Raw genomic sequence first — 22,774 nt, forward strand, 5'->3', positions numbered from 1 at the left:
GATCGGCTGCAGAGGTGAGTGGGTGGAGGTTAAAGGGGAGGTCTGTGTGTGTGTGTTGACAGTGTTGGCAGACAGTGTCCAGCTGCAGACTGTGGACTCTCAGTAAACACTGACAGTTAGTCATTAACACAGCAGAAACAGAGCAAACCATCGTCTGTGTCCACAGCTTCGACTCTTCACACGTAAGTACAAAAACAAACCGCAGTCCCTGAAATCCACTCTTGTATCTTGGTTTCATGATGTCGTGACAGGTTTTAGGACGTGGTCTCGGCTGCACTCTGCGCTCCCTGTTGATCAGGTCCTGGGGTCAAAGGTTCAAACGGGGATCAATCGGGTTGAAATGTTTCACTGAAGCTGCTGACTGATTATTTTAAACAATAAGAAAAGTAGACGCATGATGTTGCGACACCGAGACGTTAACATTTTTTACATTTTACTAATTTGTACTCATTTGGCAGACGCTTTTATCCAAAGCCTCCATACCATCATTTAGATTTTGACCATGTCTGTATCACTGCTTTACTGTGGACGGTGGGTAAATATAAACACTGAGGAGATGAGATGATTGGCTCATGTCTGTCTCGTCTCATTGGCCGCAGGTTTAACTGGCATCATGTCCCGCCTCGTCCTCTGCGCGTCCGTCATCGTCACTCTGTGGTCGGCGTCAGTGCTCAGTCTGTCAGGTGAGTGAGCGTGGATGTGCTCCAGACACAACATCACTTTAATAAACAGGGTTCCACCATTAAAACATTAAGACTTTAGATGTGTGTAAATCTGTTGGTAGGAAACATCTGCAGCGCTGTGCCAAAAATTTCAGAGGCACAAAATAGAAATGTTTTGTAACCCTAACCCGCCTGCTTACATGGTCTGCAGTATTCATACAGTTTGTAATGATTGTGCTAAGCTAACTCATGTTATTTACTCATTTAGTCAGATGTTATTGGCACAACGTTTGCTAATTTTGAGGTGTGTTTAAAATCTTCCAGATTAATGACGTCATTAAACAGCTTTTTATCAAGTTACAGTTTACTCAAAGCAAAAATGATTATTTGGAACAGTTGGAGGAAGATACAAAAAAAAAAACTAGATTATCTGTCCCTACACAGAGATTATGAAGAGATATCAAGCAGCAGAGGCAGCTACTCACCGAGTACAGACTCAGTGACCTTTGCGATTGAAAAAGAGAGACATAAAGAATCTGTGTTTGCTGTGCGACAGGTGAGGTCGAGACTAATCTTCTAAATATAAATATAAATATTATACTGAAGCATAAGAGAGCAATATTTTGAGATAAATAAAATACAAAATAAAGTAAATAAAAATAAATTTCATTTATTAATAGAGGATTTCAAAGATGCATTCAGTGTTTGCTGCACGGCAGGTTACATCTTGTTCATTCCTGGTGGTAGTTTATGTTCTATCTGTATTTACTATTTTATTTTTGAACTTATCTGGCAACCAAATCCATTCCAATAATCGTTTTGTTGAATTTCTCTTTTTCATATTACAGCTGCACAGCAAACTGAGGCTACAGTAACATTTCATTAAAGACAAACTGTTTCCAGCTGTTGGGGACTTCTACTGCACATATAAAGTGTTTAGTGTTTCATAGGGAGCTGCGTGAAGTCTGATAAATGTCCTCGAGTGATGTCACTTGAGTCAGCGTGGGCGTGAGGCTACGAGTTTGAAACTGAAACCAGTGTGGGGTTAGAAAGAAGTGAGCTCACCAGACCTCTGTAGCCGCTACCAGCATAACACACCTCCCTCTCTCTCACCCAGCTGCTGGAGGTGTGTGTGGAGGAATGTTGCATTATGGGTAATGTAGGTACCAGGTTTTGAAAAGGAACAAGATGTGGAATAAAAGAGACACAATATCTGTGGTTCTGCTGCATCGATTTTTATCCTTTTTCTTTTACATTATCAATCGGGAGCAACGTCATAGAAAATATCACCACATTCTCCATTTAGCAGATGTTCTGCAGATTTAGGGGAAGAATAGTAAAATTGTAAAAATGTCCTTTTTTTCTGAACACATTAAGGACTTCTCATCTATGTTTTCTTCAGTTCATTCTCGATTTTGGAAACAGTCAACAGAACAATTTCTCCACAAACTTTTAAGCCAATATGGAAAGTCCTTAAACGGCTCAGAGAAAAATGTAATATCTACAAATCAATGACAACTAGTCAAAATCCACACTGCAAATAAAAAGTTAGTGTAAAGCCATTTGTGGCTCCAGAAGTGCAATTGAAGATGTTGTAGAAATGCAACCAGCATCTTTGGCTTTCTCTGATGGTTTCCTACAGTATTTTGTGTCCAGCACATTATAAAAATACGTACTGTGTTGAGGAGGGTCAGAGTGGATCTGCACGCACTAAATACTTATAGGTAATAGGTTGATTTTCATTTAAGTTTAAACGAAATTAAACCCATAGCTGTGTGGCTGGTGGTCACATGATCAGCAGCAGAGGATAAAAGAAGTCATCAGGTTTTTCAAAAGCAGTAAGACCAAGATGGATTTCCTTCATTTATAAACGAAAGTTGTATTGAACTTATAAATATAATTGACAGTCCCCGCTACGTAGTAATGGATCATAAATTCAGTCTACAACTTGTAACCTGCATGAGAGTGCACATGTTGTCACACTCTGCTATGACTAACTGATATTTTTATTGACATTGGATTTAATACTTTATTGATCTGATAACACAAGCTGCAAATAAAGAAGAAAAACACATCAAACCGTACTGACAGAGAGTCACAAAGATTAAGGACTGCAATATTCCCTAAAGACTGAAAGTAAAAACATTGCAAGTTCATATCCAGGTGTATTAAATTAAAATTATAAATAAGCCAGCAGCACACTGTTAAAGCCTCACGGGCTTTAACACAAAGTGTTACTCATCTCATCTGTTTGTCTTTGCTTCTGTTGCTTCAGTGTTCTCGGACGCTCCGGAGGCTCACATGCTGCTCCGCTCTCGTCGGGCGAACTCCTTCCTGGAGGAGCTGAAACCTGCTTCAATGGAGCGCGAATGTGTGGAAGAGAAATGTGACTTTGAAGAAGCTCGAGAGATTTTCCAAACCAGGGAAGCTACAGTAAGACGCCTCCTGTTCATGTGTAAATGTGTTTCAGCTGCTTGAGCTCTGAAACATTTCATACCCATGATGTTACATCACTGCTGACCTCATCACACAGGTTTTACACTTTTACACTTTTCACCAGGTCTGTGCGTTCAAAGACGCAGCAACACGGTAGAATTAGCTGCTGCACTGATAATATGTGTCGTCAGAACAGCAAACAAGAAGACAAACAACAAGCAAACATGGACGTTGTGAAAAGATCTTTTTCAGGGTGATTTGGAAAATGATCAGCAGTGATGTGAAATATCTGATCCTGGAACGTCCTGTTGGCCCCAGGGTTTCAGGCGCTCACCACGAGGTTATATCTGAATAATAATAACCCCAAACCTGAAAAATTACTGCGCTCAACCAGCCAATATTCACGTCCACTTCTCTGAATATGTTCAGGCAGCGTTTACCTGATATCAGCAGCCATTCCTACTGTTCTTCTTCTCACATAACTTCACATGTGCTACATTAATCAGTGTTAAAGTCTTTGTTAAAAGGTGAAAACATTAAACTGAAACTCTTTAGAGTGATATTTGTCAGCTGTTCAGAGTGCTAGTTTCATCACTGACTTTTTGTTTTGTGTTCACAGCTGGAGTTCTGGACAGTGTACACAGGTAAGATGAGTTTGAACCATCCTGAACCCAACAGGTGTGATGTACTGTACATCAGAAAGTGTAAAACTAGTAGGGTTGGGTATCATCATCAGCACTCGGTGACCTTCCTCCTCTTCCTCCTCGCTCGTCTTGCCCCTTCATGGCTAAAGTGAAAGGAGTCTCTGCACTAGAGGGGCGTCTCTGGGGACTCGCCTCTTCTGTAGCCATCGTCGGTTTCCCTTCAGTATAAAAGGTGAACGTCAGCTCACCTGTGTTTTGTACCTGAGCCGTTGCTACAGTTAGCGTTAGCGTCACTGTAGTTGGAGAGCGCGACACGTTGAACACGGTGAAGCGTTCCTTCAGATTCACGCCGCGTTGAAGGAAACGCTTCGTCATGTTGGAGCTGCTTCTTCCCTCGCACCAAACCTCCTGACTGCTGCTGGTGCATTTTGCTGTGGCGTTCTCTTTTCTTAGTGAAGCTAAGCCAAAGTTTGGAGCGTTTGCTGCGATCCGCCACTGGTCTTAATGAATACACTTGGTTCTTGGATACCCAACCCTAAAAACACTTTCTACTGTCCTGGTTTTGAGCATAAAAACATGAATGGAAACAGCTGAAATTTTCTAAAAGGCCAAAATAGATCTTCCTAATAATGATGATGATGTTGGACATACGTCATCTTCATCTTCATACACTCACCTGTTTGACAAACTAAAGTGACATGAACGCCTTTTCCCGCTCGGCTGCTCGCAATTATGGTTTAAAAGAGAACGCTAATCAAACTGAACTGGTTCCTTTGTGTGGACAGAGCAGCGCCTACAGAGCATTGTGGGAAATGTATTCATGGTGCATGTGTTTCAGATGGGAACCAGTGTCACTCCAACATGTGTGTTCACGGGGCCTGTGTGGATCAGTATCAAGACTACGCCTGCCGCTGTCACCGTGGATATGAGGGCAAATACTGCGACCAACGTGAGTCTGGATAAAAAAAACTACACTGACGTACGAGATAATACATGTTCCTCATCACAGCGTACAAACCCCACAGTGCTGAACCTGGTGACCCAAAAACATTTTACAACGTACCTCTTGTGCTGTACACACATACAAATAGAGGTAGTTTTTATGTACAACAACTTTAGATTTTAGTTTTAGTTTTTAGTTGGGTGCCAGCCAAAGTTAACCTGACAGTCTCTGTGCCACCAACTCACAAATAATTTATGTAACATGGCACACATACACCCTCAAGAGAAAAAATGGCACATGTTTTTATAAAACCTTAAACAAATCCCATACACAGAAATCAGTTTCAGTTTCTACCATGGAAATATATTGTCAGAAACATTTGAAAACAAAGCAGGGCGTGCTCCAACAATCAATAAACCAATCAACGATAAACAAAAATACTTCCTCTTCTTGGGATATTCACACTTTGTCCCATACAGACATTTTGATCAACACATCTTAAACAAATCTCATTCAGTTTTTATTGTTTGCCTTCTTAATGAAAGGAGAGTTTGGGGAGAAGAAGACTTAAAGGTAAAAAGTACTTTGCCTTAAAAATGATGCGTTTCAAGAAAAAAAGAAGAAGACGAGAAGTTTCAGTTGTTTTTCCTCTTTTTGTTTCGTGTTCAGTGTGAACGCCAAAAAACCACACAAACACCTCAAAATGGACACAAATATATTTTAAACTTTTCTGCTTTCTCTGCACTAAACCTGCTTAATCTCATACTTACAGCTTTTTATACCAATCAAACAAGTTTACAAAGTGCTTCAAAGATGAAATAACTTGATTGCACTGACATAGAATAATAAAATGATTAATATAAAAAGGAGTCTGAGGCCGTTTGTCTGGTTCATAATGGAGAGAAACCTCTGAAACCTTGATGCATTTCTCAAGTTACAGAAACTTCTACTAATTATTCTCATTGTAGATTAATATGCTGATTACTTTCTTGACTAATCAATAAACGGCTTTGGCTGTAAAATGTCAGAAAATAGTTACAAATAAATAAAAAAATAAATAAAAATAAATAAATAAAAATGTTAGGTGACCCAAAGATATGTGAAAAGAAAAGCAGCCAGTCACGGTCAAACGATTATTAAAAGAATTGGCAATTATTTTTCTGTTGATGGGCTAATTAATCGATTCTGCTCTTCTGCCTATCAGTTGTGAATATATGAATGTATAAATATGTAAAAGTTGAGCTAATCGTGTCGCCTGTCGTCGTTCAGCTCAAACCGCCACTAACTGCTCGGTGGATAACGGCGGCTGTGACCACGACTGTTCAGAGAGCAAGGACGGCCAAACGAGGAGCTGCGGCTGCGTGAGCGGATACAAACTGCACGACAACTCCAAGAAATGTGACCCGAAAGGTGAGAAAATAAAACCGTCTTCAATTTGCACGACAGGTTGACAAGTCCATGTAGACCAAAATGGACTGTGGTTCAGGTATCAAAATACACCTTTTTTTTCTATCCTCTATTCTGTGCAAAACAGAATAGAATTAGACATGTTTAATTATCAAAGTGCTGTTCAGTTATTTTAATTTTATGGCTAAAAAAATATGAAAACTGTCAGATTACAGTGCTGCATCCTGCTGTCCCCGAACTCATCTGAACGGTCATATCATCGTCCACTTTCAGTCTGATGAGTTTAACCAATGAGAACGTCACTTCATTCATGTGCACAAAAAGCAAGTCATTAATGTGAATTCTGGGAGAAACTCAGGGACACATCACACTGAAACTTGTCTGAGCTCGACCAAAGATTGTTGAAGAAGCTAAACTCTGTAACGCCGCTGTAGAGCTTGAGAGTTATATTTTTATTCATATCGGATTAATAACTTAAACTTTCTAATCAGGACTTTCAGTATTTTGATCAAGAAGCTTGTGAAAAATAAAATCTGTCGGATTTAGTATCTATAGTATCAGCTAATCAGCTGATCAATATTAAAAGACTCGGATCAGGGCTTAAAAGAACTTTATCGGGACATCTCTAGTTAAAATATTTGGGTGCTACAGCGTCCTTTTGTTGCAGGACATTCACCTTTTCTTTCTCTCATTTCCTGTCACCTGTCTGACAAAGGTCAGAAAAAAGTATCATCATTATTCAGGAAATTTCCAGTCTAAGAAAAACAGAGAATCACTGAACTCGCTGATCTCTGCATCGACACCGGAGAGCTGAATGAATAACCCCCCCCCCCCTCTGTTTACCCGGCAGGTCCCTCGTCCTGCGGTCAGCTGCTGATCAGCAGGTCGTCGTACACCAAACCGAAGGACGGCCTCCTTCCCTGGATGGTGGGAGGGGAGGTGGGAAAGAAGGGGGAGAGTCCCTGGCAGGTACCTGACTGCAGCACACACTACACAAACCTTGAACGTCTGAAGGCAGCAAAAACCTCTAATGACTAATGTTTGTTTTCTCCTAATTGATTTGAAATTAAACGATAGCTGTACCTCTTTGTTTTATCTAAAGCAGGCACCAATCAGCTTTGACTTCTGTTTATTTAGTAATGAAGTTTTATAGAAAGACCTGAGACAAAGTTCTCACGGGCTGTTTTTGTGTGCAGGTGCTGTTACTGAACGCCAGAGGTCGTTTTCACTGCGGTGGCGTCCTCATCGATGCGAGCTGGGTCCTGACCGCCGCCCACTGCCTCGACAACACCCTGAGATTCAGAGTACGACTGGGTGAGTTTCCTCTCTGCACACACAAAACACTGAGCCCAGGAGTTTGTGACACTATAATCAAAACGTTTATTAACTTTGTTAAATTTAATGGCACCACGTAGATTAATTCTTAAATACCACTCTGTGTCTCAAGAGGTGGAAGAACGATAGCACAACTCAGGCTGGGAGATGTGTGCGAGTCTGCTACCATACACAAGCTTTCATAGCAAATGTCAAGAAAGGAAATATCTGTTTTCTTTCTGATCACCTTCATCATGGCTTCCAGTTTACTGAGAGGTTATGTAGATTTTTAGATTTTATTGGCATAATCTGGCAACTTCCACAGTTCAGTATTTGGACTCAGTCCAGCATCATCCTCTGTAACGTCACCTGGATTATCCTTTCATATTAGTCGCAGACTGCTTTGCTTTACAAACGTACAGCTGCAGCTCTGCTCCGATGACACATCCTCGGCAGCTCTATTATTAATATTTGCTCATTGCTTTAAGTCGTAACGCCTATTCTGTGTTCTCTTCTTGTACGAGTCTCAGTTATTAACATAAACGGTCACCTCCTGCCGGTTAATAGGTTTGCAAAAAGAAATAATTAAAGTAAGAATGACAAAATGTGGGGAACTAAATATGCATAATGAAATCTTCTTCCCGTCAGATTTTGTTTAACCTTTTTAAAATGATGAATCTAGTTTACCAAAATCTTACCAAAGAAAAGATTTCACGCTCAACATGTCGGGGGAAACGAGCAGTTTACTGCCTCTGCTAACAGATACCCTGGGGAACCCTGTGATCTGTCTCTTCAGGTGACTACGAGCGCCACAGAGACGAAGGCACCGAGGTGACCCTGAGGGCCATTAAGGCCTTCAAACACCCGAACTATGACAGCAGGACGGTGGACAACGACATCGCCCTGCTGCGTCTGGAGACCCCCGTCCCCTTCTCCAAGTACATCGTCCCTGTGTGTCTGCCGGGGCGCGAGATGGCAGAGCGAGTGCTCCACGTGAACGGGACCCCCACCGTGGTCAGCGGCTGGGGCAAAGACAACTTGGACAGCTCCAAGTTCAGCTCGGCGCTCAACGTCATCAAAGTCCCGCTGGTCGACAACAGAATCTGCGCCCGCCAGATGTCCCACAACATCTCCAACAACGTCATCTGCGCCGGGGTCCTCGGACAGAGGATGGATGCCTGCGAGGGGGACAGCGGCGGACCGATGGTCACTCTGTACCGAGACACCTGGTTCCTGATCGGCCTGGTGTCCTGGGGTGAGGGCTGCGGCAGGGAGGACAAGCTGGGCATCTACACCAAGGTGTCCAACTATAACGACTGGATCAAAGGGGTGCGTGACGAATGGGACAAAGCTAACCATCCGGTTCAACCCCCAAGTGTCTGAACCGCCTCAACCCCCAACAGCTGATCCAGTCTGGTCTGTTAAACCCACATTAAGGTCTCAGTACAGCAGAGATGTAACACACTTTCTAAATAAACGGATTCTGTCTCAAGATGTTTCGGTTTTCTTTTTCACGTTAAAGTGCCGTCACATGTAGCCACCTCGACGACGTGGCTAAACATGATGACGATGAAGTTTGATTCCGACATTCATGGTCGATTCACGTTTCAACACTTCACAGCGTACCCACGGGGTCTTAAAAGTATTTAAAAATTCTTAAATTTCATACCTTAAAAATAAGGCCTTAAAATTCTTAAATTTCATACCTTAAAAATAAGGCCTTAAAAGTCTTAAATTTCATTCACAAAGTATTAATTTTTTTCTGTCCTTTCGTAGGATTAAAGAAATGCCGTAACATCATAAATAAACACTTTTTGTCTGCGTGACTTTACAATTTACTCCGTTTGGTGTGACTTGGATGTTATACGGCAGTACAGGTAACGTTACTGTTTACAGTCAGTGTTTAGCTTTACAAACTAGCTCTGAGCAAATCAGTCGGTTGTTGGGAAAGAAAAGAAACCATCTCTTGAGAAGAGATTTAAAAGAGGCCACTGAGTTTGCCTGCCTGAGATCTCCAGGCAGGAAGTTCCACAGCTAAGGGGCCCGAACAGCAAAGGCTCGGCCTTTAGTGACAAGACGAGACTTTGGAACCACTATCATCGGTCCGGCTTGTAGGGAGTTATCAAATGAGAAATGTAGGCAGGAGCTTGTCCGTTCAGGGCTTTAAAAACAAGTAGTAAAATCTTAAAATCAATTCTAAAACTCACAGGTGACCAGTGAAGGGCTGCGGGGATTGGTGTGATGTGGTCACTCCTCTTTAGTGCGAGTTAAAAGTCTGGCTGCAGCATTTCGAATGAGCTGTAATCTATGAATATTTCCCTTACTGATACCAAAGTACAGAGCATTGCAGTAGTCGATTCTTGAGGAAATAAAAGCATGGATGACCTTCTCTAGGTTAGCAGAAGAGAGAAATGTTAGTTAGCTGTCTCAGCTGGACAAAACAGGACTGCACTACTTTTGTCACCTGAGAATCAAAAGACAGCTCTGAGTCAAAAATGACACCAAGGTTGAAAGCTTCTTTCCGAGAAGACACCCAGGCTACAGGTGAGGTTTTTGATGTAGCTAGTGCTGGTTCCGATGGGGGTAATACAATCATTTCTGATTTTGTGTCGTTTAACTGAAGGAAGTTGTTAGACATCCAGGCTTTTATTTCAGTGAGGCAAGAGAGAATACCAGAGACATCGGAAGAACCGGGCCTTAACGGGACATACAACTGGGTGTCATCTGCATAAAAATGGAAATATTATAAGTCTGAATGATTTTTCCCAGGGGTAGCATGTATATGGTGAATAACAGTGACCCCAAAATCGACCCCTGGGGGACCCCACAAAATAGAGAAGCATTAGAGGAGGAGGCTTCGCCAAGGATCACGGAAAATTACCTATTCGACAAATGGGAGACGAACCAATCCAGGGCCACATCACTGATACCAACATAGTTTTTCAGACGGCTAATTAAAACATCATGGTCCACTCTATCAAAAGCTGAGCTGAGGTCAAGAAGAATTAAAATAGAGCACATGCCTGAGTCAGCTGCAAGCAGTAAATCATTGGTGACCTTGATCAGAGCAGTCTCAGTACTATGAAGGTTAACGTTATGGGAAATTAAACTTACATCACCCAGATGGGCCGATCACAGGGACGAGGAAAAAAACAAACCGGAGCCCAACTCCTTATCCCCGCTGCCTTCAAGCAAATACTATATAATACTGTATTTCAAGCAGCCTTTAGATGCAAAAACAGAAAGAATAATCACTGAAACAATTGGCAGATTACATTACATTACCTCATCTGGCCAAGGTGTAACTAATTTAACTAATTGTAACAACTCAAACTGCACAATTTATTTTGTATTTTTGGTTTCACAACATAAGAGTTCTTAGTGCAACAAATATTGTGTTCATTTCATTCATAGGTATCAGTTACACTGGGGACGCTGCTGAGGACATGTTTCCATCACTTTTTAAAAAAACATTTGTTAAATATGTTCTGAAAAATGGCTTGCAACAAGAAATGTTAAAAAAACTAATGAAAATTTTTGAGAAAGAAAAAGGTTTATTTGCAAAATAAGAAAACCATGTAAAGCAATACAATGTAAATATAGAAGAAACAAATGCGCAAAATGTCGAAAAAAAGTAATTTAAGCTAAAAAAACAGCTGCTGATTACTGCATTATATTGTTTGAATTGTCACCTGAATTTTCTGTTTAACTTTATATAAATAAAGACAATGTCTCCAGAATGCAGGAAATTAAGGTTTTAGTGCTCAAAATTTTCTAGGGGTTGACCCCAGACCTCCCATATATATATTTCAGCATTGAATATTTCATCAAAATAGTGTTAAAATATCTTCTTGTCTTGTTCTCGTGAACCCAATATTGTGCATCGTGCATGTGAGCTAAGTGTACCGTCACACCCCTAATCTGAACCCCTATGTCCCCACCACTTTTCAGCACAAAGTGACGTCCTTGATTCACATTGTATGTTATCAAAGTACAAACACACCCCAAAAAGCTATAGTTTGTTAAATATGAATGTTATAATATATATATATATATAATAAATATATATATATAATAAAATGTCCTATTAAATTCAGGTAACTTTGTAAATAATAATTTTCTCCAGCTTAAAATTCATATAGATTTTCCATTAAACGGCAGTGAAGTTGGTATTAAACTTCATTAAAAAGGTCTTAAATTTAACTTTGAGAATCCTGAGGGTTCCCTGCTTCAGTACAAACACAGGAAGTGTTGAACCACAGTACCGAGGTGTAGAGCCCAAAACATAATAACTGTAGTTACAGAGTAAAACTGGAGAAAAACACATGAAGCATGAGCGAGATGTGAGCTGGCTCTTACAGCCAGCTGTACTGATTCAAACTGATGCGTATCTAACATCCTTTAATCCAACGTGTTGAAGGTGTAAATCAGCGGTCGGCCTCAGCCTGCTTCAACCAGAGCGTGTTGAAACTCCACGCAAAGTTCAGCCATTCTTATTTAAGAATCACCTCTTAAAGCATTATGGGATAGCAGGCGATGTAGGACTTGATCGCATTACTGTAGTTTCTGGAACCCTCAACTGTAAGGACATCTGGTCTGATGTCAGTCTCATAAATGATTTAACCAAAAAGTTAACTTCACAAAAGTACACACAGCTGATGAACACATAACTTTATTTTATGTTTACAGCAGCAGAGTCTTAAAGGCCCGATGTGTCCACATGTGCTTAAATTTAATCATCACATCCTCACTGAAACACTTAGAGGTGTGATGTGGTTTATAAACGACATTGGTCTAATTATTTGTTGCTTTTAATCCAGCTCTAAATGGCAGCACCACAACATGAAGAAGACACACCTGAGATTCACAAACACACACACAGTTCATGTATCAACACATTTGTTCCTGCAGTAACTTTATGCTGCATTAGTTTACTACAAATACACTTAACAATAACGTTTCTAACTATTTTAACCTGAGCTTTGTTTAATTTACTAAGTGCAGCGCAGTTTAAGACATTTGAAGGCTTATTAGTGTTGATCGTTTATATAGTATGTTGAATTAAGTTAACTTCTAAAACTAAAGAAGCATCAAAGAGCATGAACTGGAACTCATAACTGAATCCACACTTGGTACAAAAAGTGCCATCATTTTATTTTAAAAGGTTTCGGCTGTCGGTCATTTCAGAGCCAAATATCCTGTTTACCCACTCCAGAGTTTTCACTTATTCTGGCTGATGAAATTGTTTAAAATTCATCATTACCAAAAGCTAAAAATAGGTTTTTAAATAGACAATTCTCACTGGAGTTGTTGCAGGAAGACGCCGGTGGTTTAAAAAGACAGAAATTGTCCTTTAAGCTAAATTAACTATTTAAATCCCTCTTAGATTAAGTAGAAAATCGTCACACAATCGTTTTAGACCATGATGCATTGCTGCAGATAAAACTACCCAACAGGATATAAAGGAGTTAAAATCAGCTCAACGTTACACAAACATCAGATACAATAAGGAAACACTGACATTTTACTTTCACACTATAAGTACATTTAGCTGATAATACTTTTACTTAAAGTTTTGAATGCAGTACTTTTACGTGAAGTGGCCTTTGTTAATAATCTGCTTTTATTTGACGTTACATCTCAGAATCAGGACGTTTTACTGTTTGGTTTCTTTTTGTGGAGATTTGTAAAAGCTGTTTGAGCTGACCACATTTCTTCATGGTTCAGATGGTTCCAGTTCATGCAGGAGCTCTCTCTCTCTCTCTCTCTCTCTCTCTATATGTACTCTAAATATACTGCATTATTATTTTCTATGGAAATGCTTCCATCTAGAGGTAGAAGGTGGAACTGCAATCACAATGTTTTACACAGATGCAGCTCAGGAGGAGCCACAGATTCAAGGTTTATAGTCGAGCCAGTTCTGTAGATTCACAAAGAAAAGTTGATGTTTCACAGATTCGGGTCGATAGATGTCATAAAAGTAAAAACTGAACGTTTTTCTGTCCGTTTTCACATCGTATCCATCAATCTGGCAAAAGCTACAACACTAGCTCCCTCCTCGGTCTTTATATCAGTAAAGATGAACAGAAAAGGTTTCATTTTAATGTAAATAATTAATATTAATCAGTAAAATTAAAATAAACACCACTGTACAACAGAGTGCACTGTTCTTTGTAGTTTAACTGTCTCCCAGTTAAACTTTGATCATCTTATCTTACTGATTTGATTAGTTCTGAATCAGGAGCTTCAGTGTTTGGAGGCTGCAGCTGTTTCAGGTTGTAACATCAGTCCAGCTGTCGTGTTTCTACAGAAGAGCGTTCACCAAAATAAAAAAACACTTCATCTCATAATTCTGACTTCTGTCTCTCGTTTTTAAGAACAAAGCTTCGATAATTTACCAGACACCAGGTGTTACGCTGTAATCTGGGACCTGGTTTTATTGACACCAGTTTATTTAGCGTCACACTGATAGTTCGGATGCATCTGTGCTGCTCCTGAACCCGCAGAGACTCGGAGGAGGTCTGAGATGTTTGCACCTGAGCGATCACAAGCATGACATCACCGGCTCATTAAATCAGCTGAGGCCTCGGTGACTGATTAAAAATCTTAATCTCTAATCTAATTACGACATTAGGACACTTATGATGCAGCAAAAGTCAGAATGATGAGATCGGAGTTTGACTTATTTTCACTTCAGCTGCTTGTTGTTGAAACTGATTATTGATTAGAAATACTCCTGAACTACTTGCAATAACACTACGCGTGTGGAGAGGATAATAATTCTGACCTACTGAGCACTTATGGAAACCAGTTTTAAGTTTACATGTTACTGTCATGGCACCCAAACTGTAGAATAAACTACTGTTTACATTTATTTAAACATCAGATAAAAACACACATTTTAAAATCTCACAGATATTATTTTACTTTTCTGTTTTTTATTTACGGACACTGTCTTTTTATTTTATGTTTAATCACTTTGTAATCATGTAAATAAAAGTGCTGTGCGAATAAAGTTATTATTTGAAGAGTTATTGTCTCTTTTCTTTTCAGTCTATTTGAGTTATTTCACAGAATTCGGCCTTTTAACTGTTTCTGATTTATGTGAAGTAGCTGCAACTCTCTACTTATTATATAATGTTTTGTTAAATATTTTTATTTTCAAACCCATTAAAAGAAGTGAATTTAAGTAGTTTGTGTCTGTCTGGGTTTTCGTGTCCATTCAGTCAGAACAGACAGAGTGAAGGTGGACGGAGAGGACGTCGTTCACCTGCCGGCTGTCTGGTTTGTGTCCGTCAGTCCGTCTCTCCTCGTCTCTTCTTCAGCTCCTGCTCGTACCGCTGCAGCTGAGACAGGAAGCCGGGGTTCGGATCGATCACGTGACGAGCCGTCTTCACCTTCTGGGGAAAGAAAACGGCAACAAGTGTTGAGATACTGAATGTTTGTTAATGAATGTTCTTAAACTCGGTAATGAAGTTGTTATTTTGAGGAAATGTATTCAGGTTGCACATTAATAAATAAAGTTACTGTTCTTCTTCTGTAATCCTGGACAGATGTTCCACAGTCACTGAGAATGTAAGATTAAACATGCAGGAAAAATAAGAAATAAAAAGTAATGAGAATATTAATGTTAGTGAAAAAAAACATGTTTATACTACACTAGTCACAACACAAAACATACAAGGCAACAAAATATTAATGTTAACAGGAATATGCACTGAATGCTGCATTATTTTAACATTAACTGAAACATGCAGAAGCTCAGACAGAATATAAAACATGCAGCTACAGGAGGACTCATGAAGGGAAATCAAAAATATTACAAAAACCACAAGTCAAACATTTGGTAATTTTGAGAAATGGTCGATCGATACCTGTTTTTCTCTGACTGATGTCGATATTTAGAGAGCAGGATATTTAATGCTGATATCAACACTAGCCAGTCATGCTGTTAAACCACATCTGCTGACATTTAGGATGATATATCAGCCTTGTGACTGCGGGTATCAGCCGATGCCGATTGTCTCAAAATGCCAGATATCGGCCAGATTAATCTGTCTATCACTAATTTGGAGCATAAATACAGACCCACTGAGCAGCTGCTGTCAGCGTGCCGCTCCAGGGCACCTTGGCAATCGATACGCGACCTGAAAACAAGCTTCAGTTTCAGCAGACTTGCTGTTTCAGATCAAACAGTCTGTTGTTTCTGAGCTTTGAACAGCAGATCAGAGAACAGTGAGACACCTTCAAATGTTCTACTGATCTCTCATCGTTCTGCTAAATTAAAGTATGTATTTAGAAACAGCAGGTTTTACACGTTTCTGTGGGTCGTTGGATCTCTGCACCTGCAGCTCCCGACATTTAACAGCCGAGTGCTGACGTGCTGATTTTTCTTTTCTCTGATCTGAATAAAAGTTATAAAAGTTTACAAAAACAGCAAAATTTGCAGAAAAGTCTGAAAAACATTCAAGATGTTCTGAGCGGATCGTAACAATCTGTAGCTGCTGGAGCCGGATCTGTGTCGCCTAAAGGTCGGCAGCTCTCCTTAGTGACACCCGTGTTATTACTGCATATGAGAGCTGCTCAAGTCATCGAAATACTTTCAAAATCACAATATCCAAATCCCAGAAGCTGCAGTTCAATGATGAAGGTAAAATATGTGCTGCAGAGGCGCCTGAACATCCTGTTCTGCACATGTAAGGAAACGTGTTTGTTTGGAACAAACGTCACATCGTCACGATTTTAATATGTTTTTTAGTGAAAGTGAATCGTTTACCGATAATGACTCACGATTATCGGTGAGTCATAACATGACTGAATGAAAATTTGTGAATGTAAAAAAAAGACGTCTCGTCTAAAGATCGCCTTAATTTGAAGACTCGTATTTTCCAATTAAAGTTCCCCTCCAGAAACATTTTACTCTGCAAAGATGAACATTTTGTTAAACATATTTGGATCACACTTCATTTTGTTTACTGACTGGTGAAAAACCCAAAGCATGGTAAACAAACATGGAGGAGGTTTAAACATCTGTGGTTGGTGGACAGAGGAGACTCTCAGGTGTCGCCTCGCCGAGTGTTACCCGCAGGTGTGACCTCCACCTGGCTCACCTGCACTGCTTCCGCCAGAGTCAGTTTGCGGTGCTTCATCAGGTAGGCGATGCAGATGGTGGCGGAGCGGCTGCGGCCGTTCTTGCAGTAGACGACGCAGCGTCCCCCGCGGTTCGCCTCCTTCTGGATGGCGTCGGCGCAGCGGTCGAAGTGGCTGTACAGGTCCTCGCACGGGTCGTCGTAGACCGGGACCTGCAGCTTCTTGACGCCGGCGGAGGGAAACGGCTGCTGCTTGGACACGTTGATGCAGAGCGTCACGGCCTCCTGCTGGATGAGCTCGTCGCTGCAGGCCGAGCGGGCGTTACTGATGAACACGGCCTTGGTGACTTTACACAGCTGCAGCATCCTGAGAACTGACCCTCACAGGCTTCCTTACTCAGGCGCTGACGTCCACAGGTATCTGCCACCTGGTCAGACAGAGAAGCAGGTGAGCTTTTTACTTGACAGTAGGAACATCTACTGCTGAGACAATCAGTTACTAATTAAAGGGTTGATCAACCTGATTACATTTTTTTATAAAGTTACTTTATTCAGAACTCAGCATGTGCACTTCACTGCACTGTAAATATGTCTGTTTCTTTTCTCAGGTAAAAATAAATGTTAAGTTTTCTTTGCAATTTAATATCAGTGTGAATTTATTTCTTTTTAGATTTTAAGATCCAGACTAAAAAGTAGGTTCTCTCACTCTTTTATCCAACAGCAGATGCAACTTTGTAAGGAAGACGTAAAGATTTTATTTAATTTTAATCGTAGTTTACTTTGAGCTGTTTGGACAATTCTGTTAATGTTTTTAACTGTTTTATTATTGAACAAATAACAATTAAAAAAGAAACAGAGACAGAAAACGGATTCTTCAATCATGTTACGAGTGTTGTTGTTGCATCGTTTGTCCACCAGAGGGCGCTCGGCAACTCCCCTTGTTGGCAACACACAAAACACATTTTACATATCTTTTTAAACTGCATTATATCATGTTATCTTGGTGAGGTCTCATAACTACAGAACACGTTAGGATTAATCTTTGTTCATGTTAAAAAAAAGAGAAGAATATCTGGCGATCATTTGGAATATCGGATTTTATAATCCTCAAAAATAAAAATCGGTATTAGTCTTAAAGATCCCATCTCGGACAGGCTCTAACAGGATCAGAGTTCTGTTTGCATGTTTTTATGGATAAATAAATTTAACCATTCAAGCTTTTATTAGACTCTCTCTCCTGTCATCTGATGGTTTTTTGGAATTTTGGTCAAACTGACCATGAAAACAGACATATGCAAAAATAAACCTCTAAAATCACTAAACCAAACTTTTGCTGTAAGGCAGTGTGACATCATCCTGCGAGGTGCTGCATTAGACAGTCCTGTGAGTGCACATCCCTGGTAGATTATCTTTTTTAACATGAACAAGTCTCTGCTCTTTACCTCAAGATAAAATTATATCCACCATGACATTTTTCAGAGCTGTAAAATCTTCTCTCTCAGTATTATAAAGCTCTGTGCTGTGAGGTGGCGTTTGGACAAACCTTCAGACTCCTCGATCTGTGACTCTAACGGGACTCTCTGGACCACATTTCAGCGTCTCACCTGAAGCAACCTGAGACTGTAAAATGCTCCTTACCTTTTAAATGGATCAAAGAAATGTGTTTGTGCTTTTTCTTGCTCTTTCTAAAAAATGTTTTACTCATTTTAGCTTTTAAACACACAAAGCAATAAAGATCAGGATCAAATATACATAACATTATGAATCAAACATTCGTGCCTACTATGAAGAACAAATCTACAGTGAACCTACAGAGGCGGCGGTCAGTGAACGCCTCACCCCCTCACAAGGACAGACAGACTCACCAGCAGCTGCCAGCTGATCTTCAGGTCAACTCTCTCTCTCTCTCTCTCTCTCTCTGGGTTTTAGAGGAAGGTGTTTCCTGTTTCTGGTCCTGCAGACTGAGGACGGAGCCGGTCAGGTTGATCCGGTCTGTTCAGGTCTCCTCATGACCCCCAACTGCTCCGATCCAAACACACACACGCTGCTATATTTACAGCACGGACGACTCTGACAGCTGCTCTGCTCTGGGTCCTAAAGCTGCTCAGATTCATGACTGACGAGTGAAACATGAACAGGTGGAAAACGGTGAGGACAGTAACGTGTTCCCGGGTACAGCGCCCTCCAGTGGTAGACAACACAACATGCTGATGTCTCCTCTGAGCCACAGAAACTATTAAACCCACCAGTGAGCCCCACTGCTGCGCTCGGGTCACATTGTTTGTGTAGCACCACATGTGGATTCATCCGCTGCTGAAAATAGACCACAACAAATGCACTATTTCCTCCTGGTTGTTTGATTGTGCAGCAGCAGTATGAGGAAATTAAACTATATAAAAACTATAAATCTGTTCAGATTTACATCTTCAGTCGGAACCGAGGGCTTGGAGCTGAGAGCCAGACGTGCGTCTGTTTTTATTTCGGTTATGTCAAGAACCGTTCATCCAATCGACTTCGCACGTGGCGGGTGCGGCAGGAGTGCAGTGGCACATTTTGTTTTTGTTTTCAGAAATACAAAACATAAAAAAAGATTATCCCCGACTCTGTTATGTGTCGTTATGAGCAACACATTCTCACTCATGAGTCTTCACATATGGACACTCGGTCAAGACCCCTTGGCGGCGCTTTTTAATGCCCTGGGTATCCGACAATACTTGTAGAGAAGAGAAATAAAACTTTTATTCATTCCTGAAACAAATCAACGAGGGTTTCTGCTTTTGCCATTTGCATACATGAACATGATATTTCCCCATAATTATGATACTGCCGACCATCTCAGAGATTTCCTGCAGGTTTAATGATAAAATATAGTCTGCTTCAAAATGATCAATGTTTTCCATCCTGACACCGAGTCAATCTTTTATGTTTTGACAGAATTTTTATAGTAAATTGACGTGAAAATAAAAAATTCCAGACAGATCAGGTAAACCTCAGATCTGAAGAAGGAATGAAAAATTGTCCACCACAAGTTTCCAGAACTTATATATATTCATCAACAGCCCGAAAAATTAAATTCAGTTTATAATAATTAATAAAACAAGTTTGCTGTCAGAGAAAAGCTGAGGATCCTCTCATTGGAGACAATTGTTTTGCTTCATTATTTAATTAATCGATTCTCAAAACTGATACTAATGACAATAAAAAGTAAAAACCTTGAAAGTAATTTAGCAGGTAGACTTTGAGGTCTCTCCAACAGTCAGTTCTACAGTAGGTTAGCACGGTTAGCAGAATTATCGGGGTCGCCAGGTCATTTTTCTGAATGTAGCTCAACAACAGCAACAAAATTATTTTCCATATTAAAATGCAATAATCCTCATGACGCGGCCTGAAAGAACGGAGGCTACTCGCAGTAATGTTACTAGATTTTGTTTGAAGTTCACGTGCTTACTCAGCCTGCCTGCATTTAGAGAGAGAGAGAGAGAGAGCATTGCTCACAGCTTCAGGGCTTGTCAGTGACCACTGAATTGTCCCCAGCGAAATTGTAATCAAAACATTTAAATATAAATGTTGTCCGTCAGTGTATTTGCTACAGAAACGGTTAACAGTGGCCTCAAAGTAGCGAGAGAATAACATGACGCAGCTGTCGCTCTGTGTCCTCGCTCAGAGATACCCCTCTGTTTGACCGTCTCTCTGCTCCAGGACGCTCTGAAGCTGGAAAACAGATGAAAACATGAAAGTTTTCTGGGCTGGGCAAAGGCCCCCATGTGTCAAGAGCCTGGAAACGGCCCTGAGCAGAATTAGCCACAGCAGGTGAAGTGTCTGTCAGTGTTGTTTCCTCCACAGGTTGTAGTTAAATACTCGTCATCCCTCATTTCTTTGGTTTTACAAAGTTAAAGCACTCAGCTGTTTGATTCAGTCGTTCAGTGTACTTAAATGAAATATGTGGCCAGAGGATGGTTGCAGGTTTGTGAGACACAGCGGCGGGAAACGTTTCAGGTGTTTCGCTGTGTTCTGTGACCCGATTACTAATGATCAGGAATAAAAATTTATAAAGTAGAATTTATTTAAATTAATCTTCCTTCACAAACTTTTAACCAGATTTTCATGTGTTGTAATGTTTTTTTTTTTTTTTACTTAAATGTTTTTCATTGATGTTTATTTAATTTTTCTATTTATTTAAATATTTTTTTGTTTATTACATTTCCCTATGGGGCAACCATTACATTAATTTGTGTCAAAATATAACATAGTCCTGTGGTGGTTCCTGTTTGAATTATATATATATATATATCAAAGAAATGATAAAAGTTTAGATTTTAAAAGCATCTGGAACAAACAATCCTGACAGGAACACAGAGCTTTTTTTTAAAGAACTGTAATTAACTTTAGTTAATTTCAACATGCAGTTTGACTGCTGTTGTTTAGGTATCAACAGTTAGCATTAGCAGCACGGCACAGATATACAGTGGGTACGGAAAGTATTCAGACCCCTTTAAATTTTTCACTCTTTGTTTCATTGCAGCCATTTTCCAAAAATCAAAAAAGTTAATTTTATTTCTCAGTAATGTACACTCAGCACCCATCTTGACAGAAAAAAACAGAAATGTAGAAATTTTTGCAAATTTATTAAAAAAGAAAAACTTAAATCTCACATGGTCATAAGTATTCAGACCCTTTGCCGTGACACTCGTATTTAACTCAGGTGCTGTCTATTTCTTCTGATCATCCTTGAGATGGTTCTACACCTTCATTTGAGTCCAGCTGTGTTTGATTATACTGATTGGACTTGATTAGGAAAGCCACACACCTGTCTATATAAGACCTTACAGCTCACAGTGCATGTCAGAGCAAATGAGAATCATGAGGTCAAAGGAACTGCCTGAAGAGCTCAGAGACAGAATTGTGGCAAGGCACAGATCTGGCCAAGGTTACAAAAACATTTCTGCTGCACTTAAGGTTCCTAAGAGCACAGTGGCCTCCATAATCCTCAAATGGAAGACGTTTGGGACGACCAGAACCCTTCCTAGAGCAAACTGAGCTATCGGGGGAGAAGAGCCTTGGTGAGAGAGGTAAAGAAGAACCCAAAGGTCACTGTGGCTGAGCTCCAGAGATGCAGTCGGGAGATGGGAGAAAGTTGTAGTAAGTCAACCATCACTGCAGCAATCCACCAGTCGGGGCTTTATGGCAGAGTGGCCCGACGGAAGCCTCTCCTCAGTGCAAGACACATGAAAGCCCGCATGGAGTTTGCTAAAAAACACCTGAAGACTCCAAGATGGTGATAAATAAGATCCTCTGGTCTGATGAGACCAAGATAGAACTTTTTGGCCTTAATTCTAAGCGGTATGTGTGGAGAAAACCAGGCACTGCTCATCACCTGTCCAATACAGTCTCAACAGTGAAGCATGGTGGTGGCAGCATCATGCTGTGGGGGTGTTTTTCAGCTGCAGGGACAGGACGACTGGTTGCAATCGAGGGAAAGATGAATGCGGCCAAGTACAGGGATATCCTGGACGAAAACCTTTTCCAGAGTGCTCTGGACCTCAGACTGGGCCGAAGGTTTACCTTCCAACAAGACAATGACCCTAAGCACACCGCTAAAATAACGAAGGAGTGGCTTCACAACAACTCCGTGGCTGTTCTTGAATGGCCCAGCCAGAGCCCTGACTTAAACCCAATTGAGCATCTCTGGAGAGACCTGAAAATGGCTGTCCACCAACGTTTACCATCCAACCTGACAGAACTGGAGAGGATCTGCAAGGAGGAATGGCAGAGGATACCCAAATCCAGATGTGAAAAACTTGTTGCATCTTTCCCAAAACGACTCATGGCTGTATTAGATCAAAAGGGTGCTTCTACTAAATACTGAGCAAAGGGTCTGAATACTTATGACCATGTGATATTTCAGTTTTTCTTTTTTAATAAATTTGCAAAAATTTCTACATTTGTTTTTTTCTGTCAAGATGGGGTGCTGAGTGTACATTACTGAGAAATAAAATGAACTCTTTTGATTTTTGGAAAATGGCTGCAATGAAACAAAGAGTGAAAAATTTAAAGGGGTCTGAATACTTTCCGTACCCACTGTATATAAATCATTGGGCATCCTTTGATTCATATGCATCTAATATATGCAAAAATCACATAAAAAATCCAATATTCAAAGCATCAAATAGCATTTTGAACTATATGTGAACACATTCTTTTGATGACAGTAATTTATTGTCATCGCCCAGCAATACTTTGACACTTAAACTGAAACCGACACGGTCAGAAAATGGACGA

At 40.4% G+C, this 22,774-nt stretch overlaps 2 protein-coding genes across 2 annotated transcripts; one reads left to right on the forward strand and one right to left on the reverse strand.

Moving 5' to 3' along the window:
- The first annotated feature begins 49 nt into the window (after positions 1–49).
- On the forward strand, positions 50–8,898 carry proca (protein C (inactivator of coagulation factors Va and VIIIa), a). The gene is made up of 9 exons (XM_038718969.1): positions 50–182; positions 600–683; positions 2,938–3,095; positions 3,718–3,742; positions 4,581–4,691; positions 5,955–6,095; positions 6,943–7,061; positions 7,289–7,406; positions 8,203–8,898. The coding sequence occupies exons 2-9, from the start codon at positions 614–616 to the stop codon at positions 8,787–8,789; spliced, it is 1,329 nt and encodes a 442-aa protein (XP_038574897.1). The 5' UTR covers positions 50–182; positions 600–613; the 3' UTR covers positions 8,790–8,898.
- Positions 8,899–12,062: 3,164 nt separating this feature from the next.
- Positions 12,063–19,027, reverse strand: dusp28 (dual specificity phosphatase 28). The gene is made up of 3 exons (XM_038718975.1): positions 18,361–19,027; positions 16,517–16,923; positions 12,063–14,806 (listed from the first exon to the last, which is right to left on the reverse strand). Exons 2-3 carry the CDS (start codon positions 16,859–16,861, stop codon positions 14,702–14,704), a joined length of 450 nt encoding a protein of 149 aa, XP_038574903.1. The 5' UTR covers positions 16,862–16,923; positions 18,361–19,027; the 3' UTR covers positions 12,063–14,701.
- Positions 19,028–22,774: the final 3,747 nt, after the last annotated feature.

Source organism: Micropterus salmoides, unplaced genomic scaffold (genome assembly GCF_014851395.1).
Source record: "Micropterus salmoides isolate LMB-PRFRI ecotype aquatic unplaced genomic scaffold, ASM1485139v1 Ms_hic_scaffold_14, whole genome shotgun sequence".
Classification (NCBI taxonomy): domain Eukaryota; kingdom Metazoa; phylum Chordata; class Actinopteri; order Centrarchiformes; family Centrarchidae; genus Micropterus; species Micropterus salmoides.